The sequence below is a fragment of the Pelecanus crispus genome, chromosome 11 (assembly GCF_030463565.1).
Source record: "Pelecanus crispus isolate bPelCri1 chromosome 11, bPelCri1.pri, whole genome shotgun sequence".
In the NCBI taxonomy this organism is placed as follows: domain Eukaryota; kingdom Metazoa; phylum Chordata; class Aves; order Pelecaniformes; family Pelecanidae; genus Pelecanus; species Pelecanus crispus.
The window spans coordinates 29,087,405-29,109,420 of NC_134653.1; the positions used below are offsets into that span (position 1 = coordinate 29,087,405).

General features: G+C 40.4%; 1 protein-coding gene across 4 annotated transcripts; it reads left to right on the forward strand.

Moving 5' to 3' along the window:
- The first annotated feature begins 689 nt into the window (after nucleotides 1-689).
- CHEK2 (checkpoint kinase 2) lies at nucleotides 690-20,834 on the forward strand. Of its 4 annotated transcripts, none has more exons than XR_012831488.1 (15): nucleotides 690-869; nucleotides 1,743-1,997; nucleotides 2,541-2,665; nucleotides 2,940-3,087; nucleotides 3,863-3,953; nucleotides 4,900-5,008; nucleotides 6,811-6,864; nucleotides 7,670-7,731; nucleotides 8,229-8,328; nucleotides 10,073-10,159; nucleotides 10,957-11,120; nucleotides 11,341-11,456; nucleotides 12,843-12,928; nucleotides 16,528-16,636; nucleotides 19,964-20,001. XR_012831488.1 is itself a non-coding variant. In XM_075718420.1 (15 exons), exons 1-15 carry the CDS (start codon nucleotides 860-862, stop codon nucleotides 20,720-20,722), a joined length of 1,584 nt encoding a protein of 527 aa, XP_075574535.1. In that variant the 5' UTR covers nucleotides 690-859; the 3' UTR covers nucleotides 20,723-20,834. The 4 variants fall into 4 exon arrangements, 2 of the variants coding, with proteins under 2 accessions (XP_075574535.1, XP_075574536.1); XR_012831489.1 differs by having other exon boundaries at nucleotides 16,528-16,586; nucleotides 19,964-19,996; XM_075718420.1 differs by lacking the exon at nucleotides 16,528-16,636 and adding an exon at nucleotides 20,627-20,834 and having other exon boundaries at nucleotides 19,964-20,044.
- Nucleotides 20,835-22,016: the final 1,182 nt, after the last annotated feature.

The window sequence follows — 22,016 nt, forward strand, 5'->3', positions numbered from 1 at the left end:
CGGGCCGGCCTCCGCTGCTTTTCCTGGCAGGGTCGTGCAGCCCGCTCGGCCGCGCGGCGCCGCTGGGGACGGGACCGCGGTGCTCGGGCGGGGCGGCAGGGGGCGCTGCGGGGGGGGGGCAGTGCCAGCCCTGCCTGGCGACAGGGGGCGCTGCGGGCGGCGGGGGCGGAGCGGGGCGGCGGGGCGGGGCGAGGCGAGGGCAGGGCAGGGCAGGGCAGGGCAGGGCAGGGCAGGGCAGGGCAGGGCAGGGCAGGGCAGGGCGGCCCTCGCCCCCCTCGCCCCGGGCTCCGTCGGGCCCCCGGTCGGTTGCTGCGCCCCTGCCCTGGTACCGGTGCGGCGGGGAGGGCGCTGACACAAAGAAAGGGCTCCCGGCAGTTCCGCGCCCCGGGACTCCCCGCCGCGGCGGGGTGCTGCCGGTGCTCGGCTCCGCTCCCCCCTGGGCCGCACCGCTCCCCGCAGATGCGGAGCGTCCGCCGTCGGCCGGGCCGCCGCCGCCTGAGCGTCCCGGGGCCGGCCCGCAGGGCGGCTCAGCGCCTTCCCGCTGCCGGCGGGGCGGCCAGGTGGGCGGCGGGCCGCGCCGGGCGCCGGTCCCGCCGAGACGGGCGCTGCTTTTTGCGAGGCGGCTGCCGTGAGGGACGCCGCGCTGCCGGGGCTGCGCTGCCGGAGCCTGCGCGCCGTGCCGGCCTTCCTGCGCGCCCCTCTAAGAAAAGCGACGCAGAAAGTAACTGGGGCGCTGCTGTGGTTTTGTGGGCAATGGCGAAATGTAGCGAACTGGTAAAGAGACTTAAATTAGCCCGGTGTATGCATTGAGCTGGATGGCAACCAGCTTAACCGAGATAGCCCGGCAAACCGGGGCAGCATGGCGACGGGTAAGTGCAGGTGATGCCAGCGCACGGCGGGGGCCTGGGGAGGCTCCCGGGCGTTACAGCAGCCCCTTGGCACGGTGCGCGCAGATGCTCTTGCGGACAGACAGCTAAAGAGGAGTTGGCTGGTCCGTTGTTCTTTCTTAAGTGGGGAGGAAAGCCCGATACCGCTGTAAACTTCCCTGTCTTAACAGGGCAGGTGGATGCCGTTTGTTGCCTTTTCTTGCTGTCTTCGATAGCAGCTGCTAGGGGTGCGGCGTGTATCTTCGAGTCTGGCAGGGTTTTGTACGTTAACTATGTATAGGTCTGGCTATTTTGTAAATAAAATTGCTGGATAGAGCCTGTGTGGAAGAGATATGTGAAAATTCATGAGTTATAACATATATTAAAGGACTATTCAGCCAAAACTCCAAATTGGCTTGCTGTGTGATAAATCTGTTGGGTGCTCTCAGTGTCAAGAAAACATACTTCATTTTATAGTTCTTATTTTTCCTTTTTCAGTTTTTCCCTTTGTGTTTGGGGAGCTGCGACGGTTACTGCTTTGTTGTGGGGATGCTTTGTCAGAGAGTGCCATACGTGCGTTCATGAAATAAAGTGTGAGCCCTGAAGAGCTCAAGTGACAATCTGGGAATAAGATTTTAACTGTTGTTTTAGAACCAGTAGAGGGAGCACCACATTCTTTTTTTTAAAAGGAAAAACATCACGGTTTGCAAAATTCTTGGGGATTTACATATAGTTCACACATGGACGCTTTGGTTGAAAGTTTTACTTATTATTTACTTATGAGAATAGACTTGGATGTTAATAGTATGGTGTGTGAATGTTTGTCAATTTTACTTTGCTGTAGTAACTGGGTTTTTTTAAACATTCTCTTTGAAGCCAACATGTCTCGAGAGACTGGAAGTGAAGCGCAGCAGTCTCAAGGTGCCCAACAGTCACAGAGTGGTACCAGTTCCTCTTCCAGTGGGTCACAGAGTACTAGTCAGTCTTCCTCAAGTTCTGGGACCCTCAGTTCTTTGGACACTGTTCCCACTCAGGAGCTTCCGTCAATCCCTGAGGACCAGGAATCTGAAGAGCTTGCTCCTCAGCCTTGGGGTCGTCTCTTTGCACTTGGAAAAGGTTTCAGCAATTGTGGTACGTGTACACTGTTATAAGCCTCTTGGTTCATTTGCAGTACCTCAGAAAAGTTTTGAGCAGCTTGGTAGAGAGCTGTGTCTTTCCATTTTCAAATTAAGTACAAGCAAATTTAAGTACAAGCTTGCAACTTTTGCAATAATGTTCTATTCTGTACTACATCCCAGTGTTTATACTGAGTATCCAGATACACAGCTTCCGTAGACTTAGAGGAATTCTGGGGTATTCATGTTCTTTGTTACTTGCATCATTTTTCCATTTCATAATTTATTTTGTTTATGTATCATAGGAGTCTCTGTATTGCTGAAGATGAAATGAAAACTCTACTATTACTAAAGAGGGTAAAATTACTAAAATGTTGTACAAGGTGTTGACAGTGTGTGGGGCTTTGTCTGAATTAAGACAAATAAACTTGGCTGTCTAGGAAGAATCTTGTCTTTGTTATCCTACTCAGTACCATTTGGCATCATTCTGTAGTGCCACAGTTAATAACCTCCAACAATTTTTTGTTCTTTCTCTGCTTTACTTCCCCCTCCTCTACAGACTGCGTGAATGATGAATACTGGTTTGGAAGAGACAAAAGCTGTGATTATAGTTTTTCTAAGCTAGGATTGTCTGAGACTGGCTTCTACCAAAACTATAGCAAAAAGCATTTCCGAATTTTCAGGGTAGGTGCTAAAAAGGTTAACTGTCTTTTTTTATCTTGGCATAATTGAAAAAGGTTGACTTTACTGGGGGCGGATCCTAGACAAATCAAGGTTTAAGTACCTTCGGTGTTGACTCCTTTAACAAGACTCTTGGTAGTGCTCCTTTAACCTGGCTTATGAAATAACCTCAGTAGTCTGATTTCCTGAGCCAACTATAGTAAATTTCTATAGTCTGTCATGTCTTTACAGTAATTTTTTCCCTACTGTTATCTTTCCCATTTTTTTTCTCTTTCAGGAAATGGGTCCAAAAAACTCCTACGTTGCCTACATTGAAGACCACAGTGCAAATGGAACTTTTGTTAATAGACAGGTCATTGGAAAAGGGAAGAGGCTTCCACTGACTCACAACTCTGAAATTGCACTGTCTATACAGACTAATAAGGGTAAAATGTACTATGACATAAGTAGGTTGTTCATATGTTGACCAAGAGGTCGTTTCTGTAGTGATTTGAATATGTTTCTTGCAAGCTGAGCTTCTTCATGAGTGCTGTTAAAATACGGCTATGAATTGATGTTTTAGTACTATCAAAAAATTATCCGTATCCACCTCAACCCTAGAAAGAAAAACTGAAAAAAGAAAATTTAAAAGACGCTGCATCAGGAACCACCTTACTTACTGAACTTTTATAGTTGTTTTCCTATTTTTGAAATGCTTTTGTGCTGCAGTAGCTGTGTACGTGGTGGTGGGAGCAGGGGAAACAGACTATTCAAGGGAAGTTGAAAAAAACCCAGGTACTAACCAGATGCTCCATAATGATTAAAAAATCCTCTTAAGAATTATCAGGGTTGGGGGTTTGTTTTTTTGTCTTTGCTTTTCCAGGAAGATGCTGTCTTCCTGATTGTCACTTCTCTTTTATCCCTTCTCTGACATTGAAATGCTTGCCTATTTTGTCCTTAAATGTAGTGTTAATTGATTAAGCACTGTTGTGAAGTTAATACTAAAAATGACAGTTTTCAGTAATAAGATCACCTTGCTAACCCATAGCTGATGTCATTTATAGCATCAATTAACTTTTTTATATATTCATGTTTTTCTCCTAGCAGGCAGCATTTTCTTAGTTAATGTTGTTGACTATAAAAGCTCAGGAAGCATAGTTGTTCGTTATAACAAAATTTTAAAGTTAATAACAGGAAAATGATCTCCACTCATCTTCCTAGTGTTTGTATTTTCTGATCTTACGGTGGATGATCAGTTGGTGTTTCCTAGAGAATTCAGAGAGAAATATATCATGTCAAGGACTTTGGGAAGGTAAGCATCCTTCTTTCCACAGTACTAAGCGTTAATTTTGTTACTGTTTTCAGTACCTTGTGCTGGAATTATTACCAGTGTCAACTGAGCTGCTGTTTAAAAAACAGGAAAAAAAAATTAATGGTGACAGCTGAGTAAATCCATTCTTTACAACGGCTTAAACAGGAATTTTGGCTTTATTACTGTAACTGGCTTGGGTTATATAACCTACCGTTAATTGTGAACCCCCTTTTTTTTTCTGTAGAAGAGAATAAAGTCTGTAGATTCTTAACAAGTTTTTAAATTTTATATATTAATTTACTCAGTTATTAGAAATAGAAGGAAGAGCTTTATGTCAGAATATAGCTTTCTACCCCATCACTGTTGAGGCCTTCAGACGGAAGGGGAAAGAATTGTTTTCAGGAAAAGGGAGAGAGGCTATTTTTTTATCTTTTGGAAAAAGATGGTCAATGAAGAATTTGGAGGGGAACGGTTAAGTGGAAACAAATCTGAGTGCAAAACACAACGATTTCTGTCTGTACTACAATTGATACTTAATAAAAATAAAAGTATTTTCATACCTGTTCTTCAGATTTGCGCAGTCTGGTGTGGAGAGAACTCTTCACTAGGTTGTCTTCTCTTAAATGCATTTGTGTGATGGAAATACTGTGACAGAGCTTGTCCTTGATATTCGCTGCTACCCTTTGTACAAAGAGATTAGTCGCTCTACATATTTACTCCTGCATTTTTGAATGGGTGGCCCTTGACATCACTTGCTATTTAAACAGACTTCCTAACTATTGAATGCTTTCTGAGAAAGTTTTGACAACATGCCATATTCAGCAAGTTAGAAAGCAGTAGCCTCAAATTGTGTGTAATCCACTGCTGTTATTTAATTTGTCTATACTTCTTATGTAGAATTTGAAAAGTATTTGTAAGCATTAACATAGCTGTGCTTTCATGTTAGTGGTGCCTGTGGAGAAGTCAAACTGGCATTTGAGAAGAGCACTTGTAACAAAGTTGCAGTAAAGATAATCAATAAACGGAAGTTTATGGCAAGTGATATTAGAGAGGCAGTAAGTATTTTTGTTTGTCTGTCTTTTGGCCATCTTGCAGTGGTCCTGGCATATTTGGTAACCTCTCTGACTCCCCAGCTCTCTTCAACTAAAGAGGATTTTCTTACTTAATGTCTTCTGTATGTAATTTCAAAATGCCTTTTGATCTTACAGAAGCTATAGAATTCTCTAGAAAATGCTTGCTTTTATTCTTTGACCACATTTCATTATGTTCATAATTTAGGACTGTTTGTTAATGTGGTATATACAAAGGGTGGTGGGGAGTCTTGTGGGGTTTATCTCCTAAAATGCATCAGATAGGCACATCATAACCAGCAGAGTCTGACCAAAAATTTATAAACTCTGCTAATTTTGTTGTATTCTCCATCATACTACTTTTTAATAAAATCATATGAAGCCTTTTGGGAGGGCTTTTCATGTGTCTAGTCTTGTAGCAGAAGCCTGAATTTAAAGAAGAACAAGCCAAGCGGCTTTACTCCAATGTGAGGAAGAGATCCAAGTAACTTCACATCTATTACTCTAAGGAAAAACTTAAAAAAGAGTTAGAGGCAAAAGTGCATGGAAGAAGGAGTTATGTAAGTTGTGCTGCTGTGGACTTACTAAAGTTAAATCAAGTTGGATTAACCTTATTTATTTCGTTGATGAGAAAATGGACTTCAGAGCACAGATGTAATATACAGAATCTGTTCAAACTGACAAAGTATTTCTTCAGGTACTGTATAGGAAACTACTACTTGATCTGGAAAATATTTTTGTAAAGACAAAAATTTTAAGGTGGAAAGGTAGCTGGCTGAGGAAAGGATGCCAGGAGGCTTCAGTGGGAGTGGAATTGATCACTAGTGGAAGTTTTGAGAATTGTCTTGAGATTAGTCTTCTGTACTATTACATTTAGAGATCATGGCACAAAAAGTGGGAATATACTAATTCAGCTCTTTGGCACTGACCCAAAGTCTCTGTTGATGGGAAAGGAAGATTGCAGTATCATGTATGAAGAACCAATACTTTTGTATGCTGGAGTAATAGAAGTTAGATAAAGTTTAATAGCGCAAGATCGTATACTTCAAGATCAGCGACAATTTCTGCTATAATCTACACCTTTCCTAGTTCAGAGGAGGAGGCAGATACAGTTATTTGCAGATGAATATGTGACACCAATGTGATTGAAAATTGCAAAATGCAACTTTGGAACATTTCTAATAAAGCTTAAGAAATGCTGTTATGAATTATAATTATTAAGAAATGCCATTGTACAAAACAGACTGCATCTGGAATGTTGTATACTGATTTGGTCATGTGTGTTCGAAGATGATTGATATGCATTGGAAGAAGAGCAAAAAAACCTTCTGGGTTGATTTCATGAGTTGAGCCTAAGCCACAGATTAAAAGAATCTGTTTATGTTAGCTTGCAAAATAAAGGCTAGGAGAGAGTAGCATTTAATTTTACTGCTAGCCCATATGGAAAGCATCTTGGAGGGAGGAAAGCTGTTTAAAGGACAATACCAATATATACTTGCCAAGATTTTTTTTTTTTTTTGGTAGTTTCAAAATTAGGTGGAGGTTTCTAACCTTCAGTGAAATTATATGTCTGGAGCAATATTTTGCCACAGATAGTTAGAGCAGACTGTTCATTAAATTCACTAACAGCACCTGATCAGTTTAAGTAACCATAACACGTAATCTTTTTTCATAAAGTAGCAAGGGACATGAAATGATGGCTTTTCTGGTACTGTCTCTTATTTCTGATGTGTCTTATTCCAGAACAGCAGTGTCTTACCCAATATGATATTTGATTCTTTTAATAGAACCCAGCATTTAATATCAATACAGAAATTGAAATTTTGAAGAAAATAGATCATGTGAGTGTTACTGTACATTTTTATTCCTTTTTGCTGCCTATTGTACTTCTGTACTTCACTGACACTGTAGTAACTAAAGATCAATTTGTATTTGTTTAGAAAATATCTTAAAGGATGCATATAATTTTTATTATAAATAAGTCTACTGAACACTTCGTTTTTCTTCTTTTAAGTATACTATGTCTTTACAGATTTGAGGTTTTAAAACCTTGAATATCTGCAATCTAAATTTGAGAAGAAACTTCACAGGAGAAGTTTCAACCTGAACCACTGTTGTAGAAATCTTTCCTTGATGCATGTTTTTATAAATAATGCCAGATAACCAAATACAAAGATTAGATTCCACTGGCAGTTTTTTGAATTTGTATCCCCTCTTTCCCCTGCATCCCTCCCCACCCCTGCTGCCCCACAAAAGGCATTTCTTTTACTTTTGTTAAGTAGAAAGTTTGCATAGCTTAATGAACTTTCCCTTGCTTCCCAAAGTACTATTGCATATAAAGAAAATATCGAGGGTATGGTAACTCACAACTGGCAAAAAAAAAAAAGGTTGCTTGTTCAGCTGTAGACACCACAAGTGTTGAATATTTTTGTGTGTGGAGGTATGGGGGAGAAGACAACAGACTTGAATATTAAGTGTTTGCCAAAGCCTGGGGTGCTAGTCAGTTGTGTTAAATGTTAGTTTAACTGGCATGGCTGAAATCATACCAAAATAGGAACTTTAGGAGGATAAACTGTTGATAATGTTAGTTTTTACAAATGATTCTACTTTTTTGTGTGTGTCCATTTGTGTTCCCTTTTTTATTAGCCTTGTTTAATCAAGATCAAAAACTTCTTTGAAGCAGAGGATTACTACATTGTTTTGGAACTGTAAGTAACTTGTTTGAAAGTAAATGCATAAAATGAAATGTTTTTCATAGCCACAAAGAATGTGTATAGTTCTGAACTCTGGGATTTTTTGTTTGTTGTGTTTTGTTTTGTTTTTCTTTTGCTGGCCTCTACTGTTCTCTGAAACATCTGTAAAATTAGGAACTAGGATAACCAGGAGAGTAATCCTTCTATACTTTGAAGGCACTTAGTGCCAGGATAGTTGCCCACTGTGCTGCTGTTGTGGATTGCTGCTACTTTTTTGATTTTGAGCTCATAAGAGGAGGCTGATCAAAAATCTTCTAACAACTGCCAGTGAAGACTCAGAAGATCAGGCCTAATTCAGCAGTGCATGTGCTGTGTTTAGGACGTTGCTCGCTCATTTTCAGAAATTTATTCCTTCTCTGTAGCCAAAATAGCCAAATATTTTGGTCTCAGTCTTGTCTAATGAGATGAATCTTTTGGAAGTAATATTGACTTGGTACCTGCCTTTGTTCTAGGATGGAAGGAGGAGAATTGTATGACAGAGTGTCAAGGCCAGTCAAGATGAAAGAAGCTACCTGCAAGTTGTATTTTTATCAGATGCTGCTGGCTGTAAAGGTACATAATCATGAATTCTACCAAGAAAAATATGGTTATGCGTATGAATGTCAGATTAATTTTTCTTGTGATTTGTCACTTCTGAAACCTGTGCAAGCAATCAGCACAGCACTCTTAAGTTGGTTTAACAAGATTCTTTACCTCAGTGCAGCCAAAGAACATTCAAACGCTCTTACTTATTATTGCTTTAGTCCGTGTTTTTAATACAGCCTGTGTTCATTGATGGCAGGATTATCATGTGAGACGTTTAGTAATGTGTGTGCAAAGACTCATCAGTGTAGGAGCCTTCAGAAAAATTAGCGATCAGATGCTTTACTGATGCACTCCTGAATAAGCGTTTCAGGTCAGCAGACAACAGATTGACTACTTTAATAGATCTTAAATACTGAATATTGAGTCCTTAGATTAATCTCTTCTAAATTCATGAAATGGTAAGCATATTTCATTACTAACTTCTGCAAGATTGTTTTCTGTATCAAACTTAATTGTCTGGATCTGAATATGCTTTCAGATCAGTTCTTTTCCTTTTTTCTTTTGACTCAATCTTAATATCTTACAACTGCCAAAACCAGAAACTTAATAGTTATTCTGTAGTAGGTATTAATAAATCTAGAATTATTTTCCTCATTAGTGAGAAAACTACTGTATTTTTCCCCAAGTCTCGTTTTTGGGACAGCCGCTCATATAATAAAAGTGGTGTCATTACCTTCTACTTCATAATGATACTATGTCTTCATATATAATAAAGAAAAGCTTCCCCTCAGTGTAAACGTGAAGACATGTTCCTAGTTTTAACACAGACTTCATTGTATCTTAATATATCAGTCATTTATGACTGAACTTTGATTGCTGTCAAACGTTCTCCTAATGAAGCTAGAAGTCTATTCTCAGATTTGGAGCCAGTAGAAAACTGGATAGTAGACTTCCATGTAGACTTCAGAACTACAGATGAGGAAACAATTCTACACTTGCCTCAAGGATGTAACTTTTTTCAAAATCCTTTGCATATTTAACCTGATGTTGATCTTATATTTCCTCCTTACTCAGTTTTCCTAGTTATATCACCAGTTGTGGAATCCTTTTTCAGCCTCCAGCTCTTTGACGACTGAGGTGTTTTTTAAATCTGTCTACTATTACTCACCAGTGTGAGGACTGTTGTGGCATGGTGAACTTAACTGTCTTTGCAAACTGAAATGTGGACTTGTATTCAAGAGGGTATGACTGTACAATAATAATGACTAAAAGAAAGGAGAGAGAGAGATGGAAACTCAGAATTCCTACAAAGGCAACATATAACTTTGGTCTTCCTCAGTTCTGTTGCTTTTACTGAGATGAAGAAAGACTTATAGCTTTCCAGTGAATGGGAAGAATGGAACACCTTGCCAGGTCTACATACTGTGCTTGCATTGAGATTTGATATTGGAAGCGTAATGGTTTCTAAGGTGTTTTTTTTGGGGGGGGTGGGTTTTTGTTTTTGTTTTTTTTTTGTTTGTTTTTTCGGGGGTTGTTTGTTTGTTTTGGGGGGGTTGGTTTTTCTGGTTGTTGGGGTTTTTTTGGGTTTTGGTTTGGTCTTTTTTTTTTTTTGAGAGGAGCAAGTCATAAGCTGTGTAGCTTTAAATACACGCATGCCTCTTACAGAACCACTTCAGTTATTCTGCCATTGTTATGTGAAAAATTGGAAAGCTTATATTTTAAAAAAGTTAATAGTCTGTTTTTCTTTAATTGTGTATCTGTATATATCTAGTATCTTCATGACAATGGAATTATACACCGAGATCTAAAGCCAGAGAATGTGCTACTTTCATCTTCTGACGAGACATGTCTTATAAAGGTAAGGAAACTTACCTTTCTTCTTGTTCATTTAGAAATTTGGGAGTATTCCTTCCCATTCTTCTCAATATTTAGTTAAACATAGCAAGAAAAAAAATGATGGCATTAGTAATACAAACTATGAAGTAACTTAAAACCTTGAGGTTTTTTAAAAGAATTTTAATTTTACTTTTGTGGATATTTTAACCCATACACTTATCTAAGAACAACTGAGAAATGTTGTGCTTGTTGTGTACTGAATTAAGTGCTATACTTCAAATGTCAATAATTTCTTTTTTTTTAATGAAACCTAAGTTACTGAATTACAGACAACATTTCCAGAAATATCCAGGCTGTATGGTAACAGGGCTTTTTTTGTTGTTTTGGGGTTTTTTTGGAGGGCATTAGGTTTGGGGGCTTTTTGTGGGTGTTTTTTGTGGGTGGGTCCCCCCTGCCCCAGATAAAGCATTGAATAAATTTGCATGCTAAACTGCTTGTTTTTCAAGTAATCTTTTCTAATAAGCTACAATTCCTTTATTCTGTGGTTGTCCATTTACATCCAAATCTGACAGTACTTTTTACTAGTGTAAAGTGTGATCCTCTGTCATATTTCTCCCTCCTCCTCCTCCTCTCCCGTTCTCAGTTGTTGTTTACTGAATAGTTAATAATGTTTGGGGTAAATTTTGTTCATAGTCATGTACTGGAACTGACTTGTAAGAAGAAACTTAATGTTGCCTCCTGATGTATGTTGACAATATGATATGTTCTAGTAAAATCAATCCTAATATATAATATGGTGTTACCATTTTTAAATACAAGATTACAGATTTTGGACAATCCAAGATTCTTGGAGAAACTTCTCTTATGAAAACATTATGTGGTACTCCCACATATCTTGCTCCTGAGGTTCTAAATTCAGTTGGGACTGCTGGATACAGCCGAGCTGTGGATTGCTGGAGTTTAGGAGTTATTCTTTTTGTATGGTAAGATATTGTGTAGATGCTACCTTCATTGGGCAGTCATTGACATACATGGCTCGAGGCTTGGCAACTTCAGTATCTTTATTAGGAAGTGAAAGCGTGTTTAAAACTGTATATGTATAAAAGATGCTATGATAGCAGATACTTTAAAATGTGTCATTTTAGTGTTTCAGTTGCTGTGACAAAATCCATGTTATTTAACTTGCTTTCTTCCTCTATATAGCTTGTGTGGATATCCACCATTTAACGAGCAAAATACTCAACTATCTCTGAACGAGCAAATCACTCGTGGAGAATACAGGTTCATTTCAAGAGAATGGAAGACTGTGTCGGACATGGGTATGACTCCATTACAGTGGGAAGCAGAATATCTAGCTCTTTTCTTGTAGTTTTTGTTTTCCTTTAACTTCCTTTCAGCTGTATGGTACATCACATGTTGATATATTAATTTTTTAAAGTAGTCTCTTAAAAATGTTTTTGGTTTTTTTTTTTTTAAGTTCAAAGTTGAAGCATTAGAAAGAGTAGATACATTTTCATTTAAGAGATTTCTTAGTAATATTTAGCTTTATTAACTACTGAAGTGTAGAGTTTGTGGGCATATACGTCTTTTTCCTCTTTTCACTTTTTCTTCTGACTTTATCAAGCTGGTCTACAAACTTTGCCTTGCTCTAAGATTCTTCAAGTTGTTGAACCAAAAATGCCAGGAATTTGAGGGATATGAGTTAGAATTCCAAGAGAGAAATATTAAGAGTAATTTCATGGTTCTAGTCTTTGAGGTTAAAATATCAGCCACATTTGTGGAATCAACTATTAAGTTTGGCCCACTCTAAGCTAAGTAGTAGACTGCAAAACTAATTGATTTTTTTTGCATAGCAAACTAAAATGATAGTTACTGTCTGCATGCTTTTCTTCTTCAGGACATTCTATATGCACAAAATAATTGTGGTATTTGCCTTGGATACTCCTTTGTATGTGCAAAGGAGTTTCTAATAAATGATGTGATCATGCTTTTTCTAATAAACTTACCAAATGTAATTCCTTCCTGAATTATTTGAAGCTTGTTCAATAATAGGTCAGACATATATGAGAATGCAAATTATATTAAGGTTGTACATAGTCCTAATGGTATGTGTAACAGAATAATCAGATACAATGAAAAGTAAGTCTTATAAAAACTCCTTTATGGAAGATTTGGAGTCATAAAATATGACATAAATGCCATATTTTTCCACAGCATCTATTAAGCAGTTTCCTAAGAAAAGAAAGTTTATGCGATTATGTTGAGCATACGTGTGTATGTCTTGTCTCTTCTTTCCCATCTTCCCAGATGGATAATCTGCTTTCTAAAACTCTGTAAACCAGGAAACTAAATTAAGCTGTCTTTGCTTGTCCACTATAACACTGAAGCTTTTAGGAAAGTGCTAAACTTCCTGTGCATGCTCAGGACATAAACTGTGGACATGCTCAGTATATCTACTGGTAATTTTGGTATACTGAAAAGTGTTGAATCATGTGCATGCGAAGGAAAAATGGTTACAGTCTGCAGCCCTCCCTGTGCATAGAAAAAAGAAAAGTGATCTGCCCAGCCAGTATTTTTGGGCATTGTTCTGAAGTGTTATAAGACACATTGTTGCACATAGCTTTGGTGTATGCATATTGCAGAACTTATTTTCAGGTAATTAATTTATTGATCATGTGCCAACCAACTCCTTTTTATTATCTTAGCTCTGGATCTTGTGAAGAAGCTGTTAGTAGTGGATCCAAGAGAACGCCTTACAATAGAGGAAGCCTTAGAACATCCTTGGCTTCAGGTAGGAATTGAGTCTTAAATGAAGTACAGCAAAGATGGGTTGTTCTGGGGATAACTTCTTTTGATGTAAATTCAAAGGCAGTTCAATAGCCTGAATTATGAGGTTTTGTTGATACAGTGTAATTTGCTTCTGCAAGGAAGCAGGGGAACGCTGACTACTCTGGTCACCAGAGGTGTAATGTGTGGCTGATCCTGCTTCTGTGGAGAATACCATAAAAGGGATCCAATGATGGGCAATGAGAGCTTCAATTGTTTAGCTTCATGGGAATAACAACTGTTACCTTAAGTCAGAGCTTAAGTCTGCCTGTCCGTAGGTTGTCTCTGATAGTAGCCAGCAGAAGAGCAACTGTCATGTGGTGCTTCTCATGGGCAAGCACTGCTGCCTGCCTGCCAGCTGGCTATACAATTTCTGCTGGCTGCTGTAAGACTGGAGAGATCCTGCTGCCTACTTACAGAAAGAGAAGAGAGAAAGAAAAGGCCCTGTGTTTAGGAATTATTTATTTGGTTTACTGGCATTGTCAGTGACATGTAGGAAGAGGAGCCATCAGATCCCAGCCTGTAGGATGACATTATCCCAGATACTGTAGCCACCACTTTCCTGTTGGACATCTGTAAACCAAACAGAGTGAGCATCTTGAACAGACTGCTTCCATGTCTCTCTGTTGGAAGCAAGATGATCTTGCAGCACCTTGTTGTGTGTCAGAGCCTTTGTGGGATGGAGCCTTCTTTCTTGCAGTGTACAGAACAGAGTTGCTTCTTCGCTCTCCCAACAAGCAAATGCTGTCTCTGCAGCACACAGATTTTCTTCATTTCCTGTTCCCCTTGTCTTTTCCTCTTGCAATGGCAACTAGACCCCCTGCTGGTTTTCAATGTGTTTATTTTCTTGGCCCCTGTCCCTGGCAAAGCCCTCATCAGTTCTTGCCCCTTTCTATTGCTGCTTTTATAGCATCGTATGCTTTCTCGGTCCTTCATTTCCATGGTCCTTTTCAGCTGTTGTTGCTGCTATTTGTAGTCTTCTAGCCTTGCCTGACACTGTTCAATGCCTTTTCCCACCCTAAACACATCTTTGCTTGATTTCTCTTTTAATTTGACTTCTCCTTTGCCCTCCACTTTGTCATGAGGTCTCCATATGTAGGTTTTACCTTGCCACATGACATACTCTTCTGCCAGCGAGAAAAACGAATTGGGAACTATTTCTTCTCTTCTCCAAAGTGGCCGCACTATCCTTAGTTTTATGTCTGTTGCCTTTTCTCTTTATTATCTGCATAATGCATCATCTTTGTGGCTTAACTGTCTAACAGCACTGCAGCTCACATGACTTTGTATACCCTCTCTGCACAGGCTGAGGGCATTTCTCGGCCTTGACCAATTTGATTACCTTCTGATGCAGCCTGACCCGTGCTAGAATGTGTCTTAATGCTAACTGTGTCGGGACCCTTGACAACAGCCATAAGAACTTGTATAGGAGAGCTTTTTGTTCTCTTGGTCTCAGGATCTTTATTACATCGTCATATAATAAAGGTGGTTCAAAGCAGCTTGGGTCCTTGTCAAGTAATGTAATTCTCTCAGACTAAATCTGCGATATCTCATGGCTGATGCATCTTCAGTCATGTATTCAGGTAAGGGAGAAGGACTCAGATTCTATAATTTTTCCACCTGTCAAGGCGTTTCACAGTTTACATGTTCACTATTCTGTGGTTATCCCACAGATGTTTGACTCTGGATCATGTTTTATAGGTATTGTAGAGTACTGAAGAGTGCTGTCAAGCTAAACTAGGTCCTGTTCCAGCCTATCACCTTTAGCTAAGTAGTGTGTCAGGACTCCTGCAGTCCTGTCATCTCTGGCCTTTCCGTCAAAACAGCTGTGTTTTCTTTGTGAGAGGAAGATGAAACTGATTTTGGTGTTAAGAGAATCAGAACTCAGTGGTCCTAATGGTAAATACCAACAATGAGCTCCTCATGGTGTCTGTTCGGAAAGACTAGGAATAGGTAGAGCTTGTGAATATCTGCCTGGGTCAACACTGTAGATTAGCGGTTGAGCACAGGTGATAGGTACAGTTCTTTCTACTTCTGTGCCATGCCATCCAGCAAGTTGCAAGTCTGTTGCTCTATTTAATACCAGCTTTTGTGTCACTAATTCCCTCCTACCAGCCAGCTGGCTTCTGTTGGAAGGTGTGGTGCCAGCTCAACAGCAGAAGTTGACAGACCTCTCTGTCTTTATTTTTGTTCAAGGATACTGGTATTAAGCTGCTCCTCTCCATACTCTGGTCCTGCTTCAACACCCTTTGTATGCCTCCATGATCTGCTCTGAACTTAATGGAAAATCCTGGGTCTCTGGAATTTTTTCTTAGAAAATAAAGCCCAGTCTGTATCTGTAGCTGGTCTGTGCTTTCAAGTTTTCAGTCCCTGCAGAGAGGACTGCAAAAAAAACCACGGAGTATTCTGCTGAATACCTTCTTTCAATGCAACTAGCACCTTCTGCATCCTTTCTGAGACACCTCTTCTCAGAACTCTCTAACCTCTGAGAATCAAGATGTCTTTTATAGAGACCAAGTCTGATTGTGGTTCTGATAGGATGGACCTCCTCCTTTGAGCATTGTAACAGAGTCCCACTTCCTCATCTTGTTTGTGTGGGCAGGCAGTGCTGAATCCTGCAGTTTGTTTCTGGCCAGTGTCCAAGACTACTATGTTCTTACTATGATGAGTATGAATAAGTGTCACTGGTTTGGGAACTCTCCGAGTAGGAGGTGATGGTTTCCCTGCCTCCTGTTACAGTCTAGTTAGGTTTGTAAGAGGTCGTCTTTAGGTAGTCTTTTATTAATTTTGGCACTCTAGAGGTGACCACTGGGCCTATGAGCTTTCCTGGATATTTTTGCTTGAGGAGGTTGAAGAAAGTCACCCAGGCTACCTCTGAGCCGCACACAGGGTTCTACTTACTCATGCTGAGCATAATGCTATTCATATTCCTGCACTGGGAACAGTGCTTGGTTTCAGATGCTTAGGTAAAGAACATAAGAAACAGGGTGGAACCAAGGAAGTATCACTCAGTGCTCAACAACTGGCAGCTTCCTGAGACAGAAAATGCATTTGGATAACGGTTTCTAAGTCATTAACTTGTCCTAATTATACTGCTGGGCATCAGAAAATTCTTCCTGGCTTTTACTACTGTAGTTTTGTGTGTAACTTCTACAGTGAATTAATCAGATGTAGATTCTTACATTTAGATTGTAATTCTGAGCAGGGCATGTTATTGATAAACCATGCTACACTGATTTTAAGAATTACTGGTATGTGTAATGGAAAAGGGGAAATATATGACAGTGATTTAGATAAGCTAAGAATTTGAGATATTTCAGTATGTAAACTCAAGCTGTTAGCATCTTGATTATATATTCCATTTAGGGACACCTCTTACTGTTATGTTTAATTTTGAAGACAGGACAAAAAGTTTCAGAAAACATACCCACAAATCCAAATGGCATCTAGCATTTGGATGCCATTCTTTAAACTGTTTCCCTTCACGGGCTGTTACTAAGAGTATCAGTTGTTTATAGGTGATGTACACTGCCTGCTTGGAAGGCCAACATCCAGTATGTTCAGTTCTAGATATCACACACGCTGAATACTACCACCAAAAGAGCTCCTTGAGTCCTGTTACTGTGAGTAGTGAGAAGGAGTTACTGGCTCCCTACTCCCTCTTGTGTTCTCTGTAAGTATTGTCTTTAAAAGTTAGCATGGAAAAACCAGACGCATACTTTATGCATATGGCTAATGCCTGTTAGCCATCTCTAATGATTTTGGGTCCACTAGAGAATTTTTCAGATACTAAAAGTAAGCATGTTCTCCAAACAAAACTTAATTTCTACAGCTTTATTTAAACTAGCAGTGCTTTCAAATTAGTGTTTTAAATACCTGTGCTGTTTACCTCATTCTTTGCTTAAACCTAAAACTTTAAAACTTAGTGGGCTGCTTAAACCTAAGTACTGCTCAGTGGAAATGTCTTACCTGTATATACCAGGTACTTAATATAACATTTTTCAAAGGTATATAAACAATTAATTGCTGTTTCTGCCTCTGAAAACTTCACTGGGATTTTTGAATGGGACAAAATTAGTTTGGTTGCATGCTGAAGAAGAACTCAGGTGTTTGTTATATAAATGGAAAAATACTTATCTTACCCATCAATTCAAATGTAGCCACAGACAAAACAGGTGACACTGGAAAAGAAAGACAAGTCCCAGTTCTATATAAAATAAACTGGATGTTCACATCAAAGCCTTCTAGTAGTGCTTAAGAACATATTTAAACCAAAAAATGGAGATATACTGCAATACTCCATAGCTTAGAAAAAGAACTCCCTCCTCTGCCTTCAACCAAAAAACCCAGTTAAAACATTTGAAATCTTTAGGAGCTCAATGATCCTTATTTCTAATTGTCTCTAGCAGTGAATGTCCCATTCACTACTTGAATTTCCCAATCTTTGCTGTGATAATGGAACAAAATTATACAACCCGTTAGCTTCAGTCAGTTATTTAGAATAAATGTCTGGTTCCAGATCTGTTGTTCAGTTGGTGAACACAGTCACTGTTCAAAGCTCAGCCAAAGGAAACAATCTGTATTAAATCACCATGAGCAGCATACTTCATTTAGTCCTGGGAAAGGTTTAAAGACCTGATTTCAGGTTTGGAAGTCTGATTTAGGGTTTGCAGGTAATCCATAGCAACCAGTGCTAATAAAATTCCTGCAGGAGAAATTGCTGAAACTGGAGAATGAGGTTTTCTTTTTAAAACAGGGAGTATACTATATCAACTAAATGTTTTGTTCACACTGATTTCCTGTTCCCTGAGGTTGCCCAGCATATACCAAGAGCACCCTGGTCACTGGCAGGTGAACTAGAATGCGGTTACATGCTAGCTTTTTCTCTTGAAACATGCCTGACTTTATGCTAAACTAGCTTCTCTTAACAAAAGATCTCTGCTGCCCTTCCCTCCCCTGTGCTGTCCTTCCCTCTTAATGCTTCTGCAGCCAGGCCTGTTTATGCACAATTGAGAAGTCCACTTCTTTTGCAGTGCATCTTTCCCAGACACTTTCCTTCCACTAATGGCAGCTTCTGGCTTACCACTGTGGGTAAACAGAGCATGAACTGTACTATCCAGTGAACTTCTGTAGAGATATGAACGCTCTATTAATAATATAATATTTGTTGATAATAATTTGCGTTTTCAAAAGGGAAACTTCAGTGAAATGCTTGCCCAAATTCTGAATATTTGCTTTCCAAATGTTTCAATTTACAACCTTTAATACATTCTATGGACTGTGGGATACTTTTCAAGATAATGTTTTGTTTGAAGGTTTGGGGAGTGGGGTTTCTTGGGGGGGGTTGTTGTGGTTTTTTTTGTGGGTAGGGTTTTTTTTTTGTTACGGTAGGGGTGTTTTAGCTGGTCTTTTACCTACTGTGTACAACAGGTTTGCTTTTGCGGGGGGCTGGTAATGAAAACTACCCAAATTTGGGATGCTGATGAAGCTGAGGTAGTGGAAATGAAAATGTGTTGTTAAAAAGGGAAGCCATTATGAGAATAAAATGTAAGACTATAAGGAAAATACTTGTTTTTCAAGAGTGATTAACTCTGTTTTGGTGAAAGCAGGCCCCAAGTCCTGATGAGGCCTCTTCTGATAAGGCTGACTAATGAATTACCTGCACAAACTTCTAGCCTGTATGTTCTGTTCTTTCAGTGTTGTTATACTTGGTTGAATGGTACTGCAAGTTCAGTTTTAGCTGGACTAGTATTAGTTAAGTAGTTACTGAGGGGAAACCGTTTCTTTGTAGAATGAAATAGAACTATTGTTTCTTACCAGCACTGTATATAAACCACCTGCTCAAAATTCTGTTGTGGGGCATATCAGAATCATAGAATGGTTTGGGTTGGAAGGGACCTTTAAAGGTTATCTAGTCCAAACCCCCTGCAATGAGTAGGAACATCTTTCACTAGATCAGGTTGCTTAAGAGTCCTGTCCAGCCTGACCTTAAACACTTCCAGGGATGGGGCATCTACCACCTCTCTGGGCAACCTGTTCCAGTGTCTCACCACCCTCATGCTAAAAAAATTTCTTCCTTATATCTAGTCTGAATCTGCCCTCTTTTAGTTTAAAACAATTACCCCTTGTCCTATTGCTCTCACTAGAGCAGAGTAGAAGGACAGAATCACCTCCCTCAACCTGCTGGCCACCCTTCTTTTGATGCAGCCAAGGATATGGTTGCCTTTCTGGGCTGCGAGTGCACATTGTTGGCTTGTGTCCGGTTTTCCATCCCCCAGTACCCCCAAGTCCTTCTCCGCAGGGCTGCTCCCAATCCTTTCATCCCACAGCCTGTATTGATGCCAGGGGTTGCCCCATCCCAGGTGCAGGACCTTGTACTTGGCCTTGTTGAACCTCATGAGGTTCACAAGGGCCCGCTTCTCAAGCTTGTCCATGTCTCTCTGGATGGCATCCCATCCCTCAGGTATGTCAACTGCACCACTCAGCTTGGTGTCAATCTGCAAACTTGCTGAGGGTGCACTCAATCCCGCTGCCTATGTTGTTGATGAAGATAGTAAACAGTACTGGTCCCAATTCAGACCCCTGAGGACATCACTGATCTCCATCCAGACATTGAGCCGTTGACCACTACCCTCTGGATGCAACCATCCAGACAATTCCTTATCCATCGCATAGTCCATCCATCAAACCCATATCTCTCCAATTTAGAGAGAAGGATGTTGTGGGGGACCGTGTCAAAGTCCAGATAGATGACATCCATAGCTCTTCCCTTTTCCGCTGATGTAGTCACTCCATTGTAGGAGGTCCACTAGGTTGAGCAGGAACTTGCCCTTGGTGAAGCCATATTAGGAAGGTGTTTATTTGAGGGGGGAAGTGGGGAAACCTCCTTTTCTCCTTTATTCATTCATTCTTTAATTGCTGATCCCTTTCATTAGCCAAAATCTAGGCTTTTCCCTTAAATATTCCATATAGTACTTAGGTATTGCTTTTTTTTTCACAGGATGAGGATATGAAGAGTACATTTCAACAGCTACTTGCTCAGACACGTGCCAATATGAATCCACCACAAACATCAAAAATGGTATGTGTAACGGATTATTTGAAGATTAATATTTGATGCATAGAGAAACTAGATTTTGAAGTAATCCATAATAAGAAAATCAATTAATTTTGAGAGCTTAGAGAAATGTGCATTTTGGCTGCATGTAGCAGTCTGCTAATTACCTCTGCTTTTTGAACAGAAGCAATGGATTTTTGTGCTTTGGCAAGACACTTTGTTTAAATGTATAGAAACAGTCTCCTAGGCTTTAAAGGATTATTCATGTATTTAAGTTGTTGAACATGTATGTTTTGGTGGATTCAAGTCACGAATGTTTAGTATTAGAGGAAAAATTCTTATGTTCGTGAAAGTTTAGAATGGTATTGTGACATTTATTACCAGATGCTAATGAGGAGAATTTAAACAGTAGTGGAAGATGAAGCTGGGGGCAGTGTCTTATATGAGAAGGATCAAATATAATTAGATCTTGGTAGAGAAACATTTGTTAGTCATGGTGCTTTTTTGGTCACAGAAAGGAGACTTTATCCAACATCTGTAACTCTGTACAGTTAGGCTCTGTCTTACCTGATTTCATGTAGCCATCCTGCTGTATATTTCTTTTAGCCAACCACAACAAGAAAGCGTCTCCATGAAAATGAGGAAGAATCTGGCTCTTCTAAGCGTGCTGTTCCTTCTACATCATTTCAGAAAATGAGGTGAAAAAAAAGAGAAAGTGACTTTTGTTAATTATAGCTTTTTTATGGAAAGCAGAATTTTTATTTAAGAAAAATCTTAATAATGGAATAACCATTGAAGATGCAATTGCTAAATAAAAAACTTTGTAAGACTGAAGTGACTGCTGTGTATGCATGAGAATCTACACAAATAGTCATGTTCCGTTTCATCCAGCTGTCTGACTCAAGGAGAGTATCAGAAAAACTCATGAACTGAGTTACTAAAAATTTTTAGGCTATCTTCATCACCACCTACACTCTTTGTTTCTTCTGTTCCAGTTTCTAGGTTAGGCATGGAAATGATGCTTTGTCCTTGCAGATGAAAAAGGAATACTGAATTTGTTGAGCTATTGCCTGACACAAAGTTCTGCCCACAGACTTCTGAGGTGTGGTGGTTTGGCCCTGGCTGGATGCCAGGTGCCCAACGAAGCTGCTCTATCACTCCCCTCCTCAACTGGACAGGGGAGAGAAAATACAATGAAAGAGGTCGTGGGTTGAGATAAGGACAGGGAGATCACTCACCAATTACCATCACGGGCAAAACAGACTCAACTTGGGGAAAATCAGTTTAATTTATTACCAATCAAAACTGAGTAGGAGAGAGGAGTGAGAATGTGTAGGGTAATGAAAAATAAAACCAAATCTTAAAACACCTTCCCCCCATCCCTCCCTTCTTCCCTTACTCCCACTTTTCTCTACCTCAGCGCAGGGGGATGGGGAATGGAGGTTGTGGTCAGTTCATCACACATCGTCTCTGCTGCTCCTTCCTCCTCAGAGGAGGACTCCTCACACTCTTCCCCTGCTCCAGCGTGGGGTCCCACCCACGGGAGACAAAATTCTCCAACGTGGGTCCTTCCCACAGGCTACAGTTCTTCACAAACTGCTCCAGCGTGGGTCCCTTCCATGGGGTGCAGCCCTTCAGGAGCAGACTGCTCCAGCGTGGGTCCCCCATGGGGTCACAACTCCTGCCAGCAAACCTGCTCCAGTGTGGGCTCCTCATTCTCCACGGGTCCTGCCAGGAGCCTGCTCCAGTGTGGGCTTCCCACAGGGTCACAGCCTTATTCGGGCACATCCCCCTGCTCCGGCGTGGGCTCCTCCCCGGGTGCAGGTGGATCTCTGCTCCCGCGTGGGCCTCCATGGGCTGCAGGGGCACAGCTGCCTCACCAGGGGCTGCACCAGGGGCTGCAGGGGAATCTCCGCTCCGGCGCCTGCAGCACCTCCTCCCCTCCTTCTGCACTGACCTTGGTGTCTGCAGAGTCATTCCTCTCAACACGTTCTCA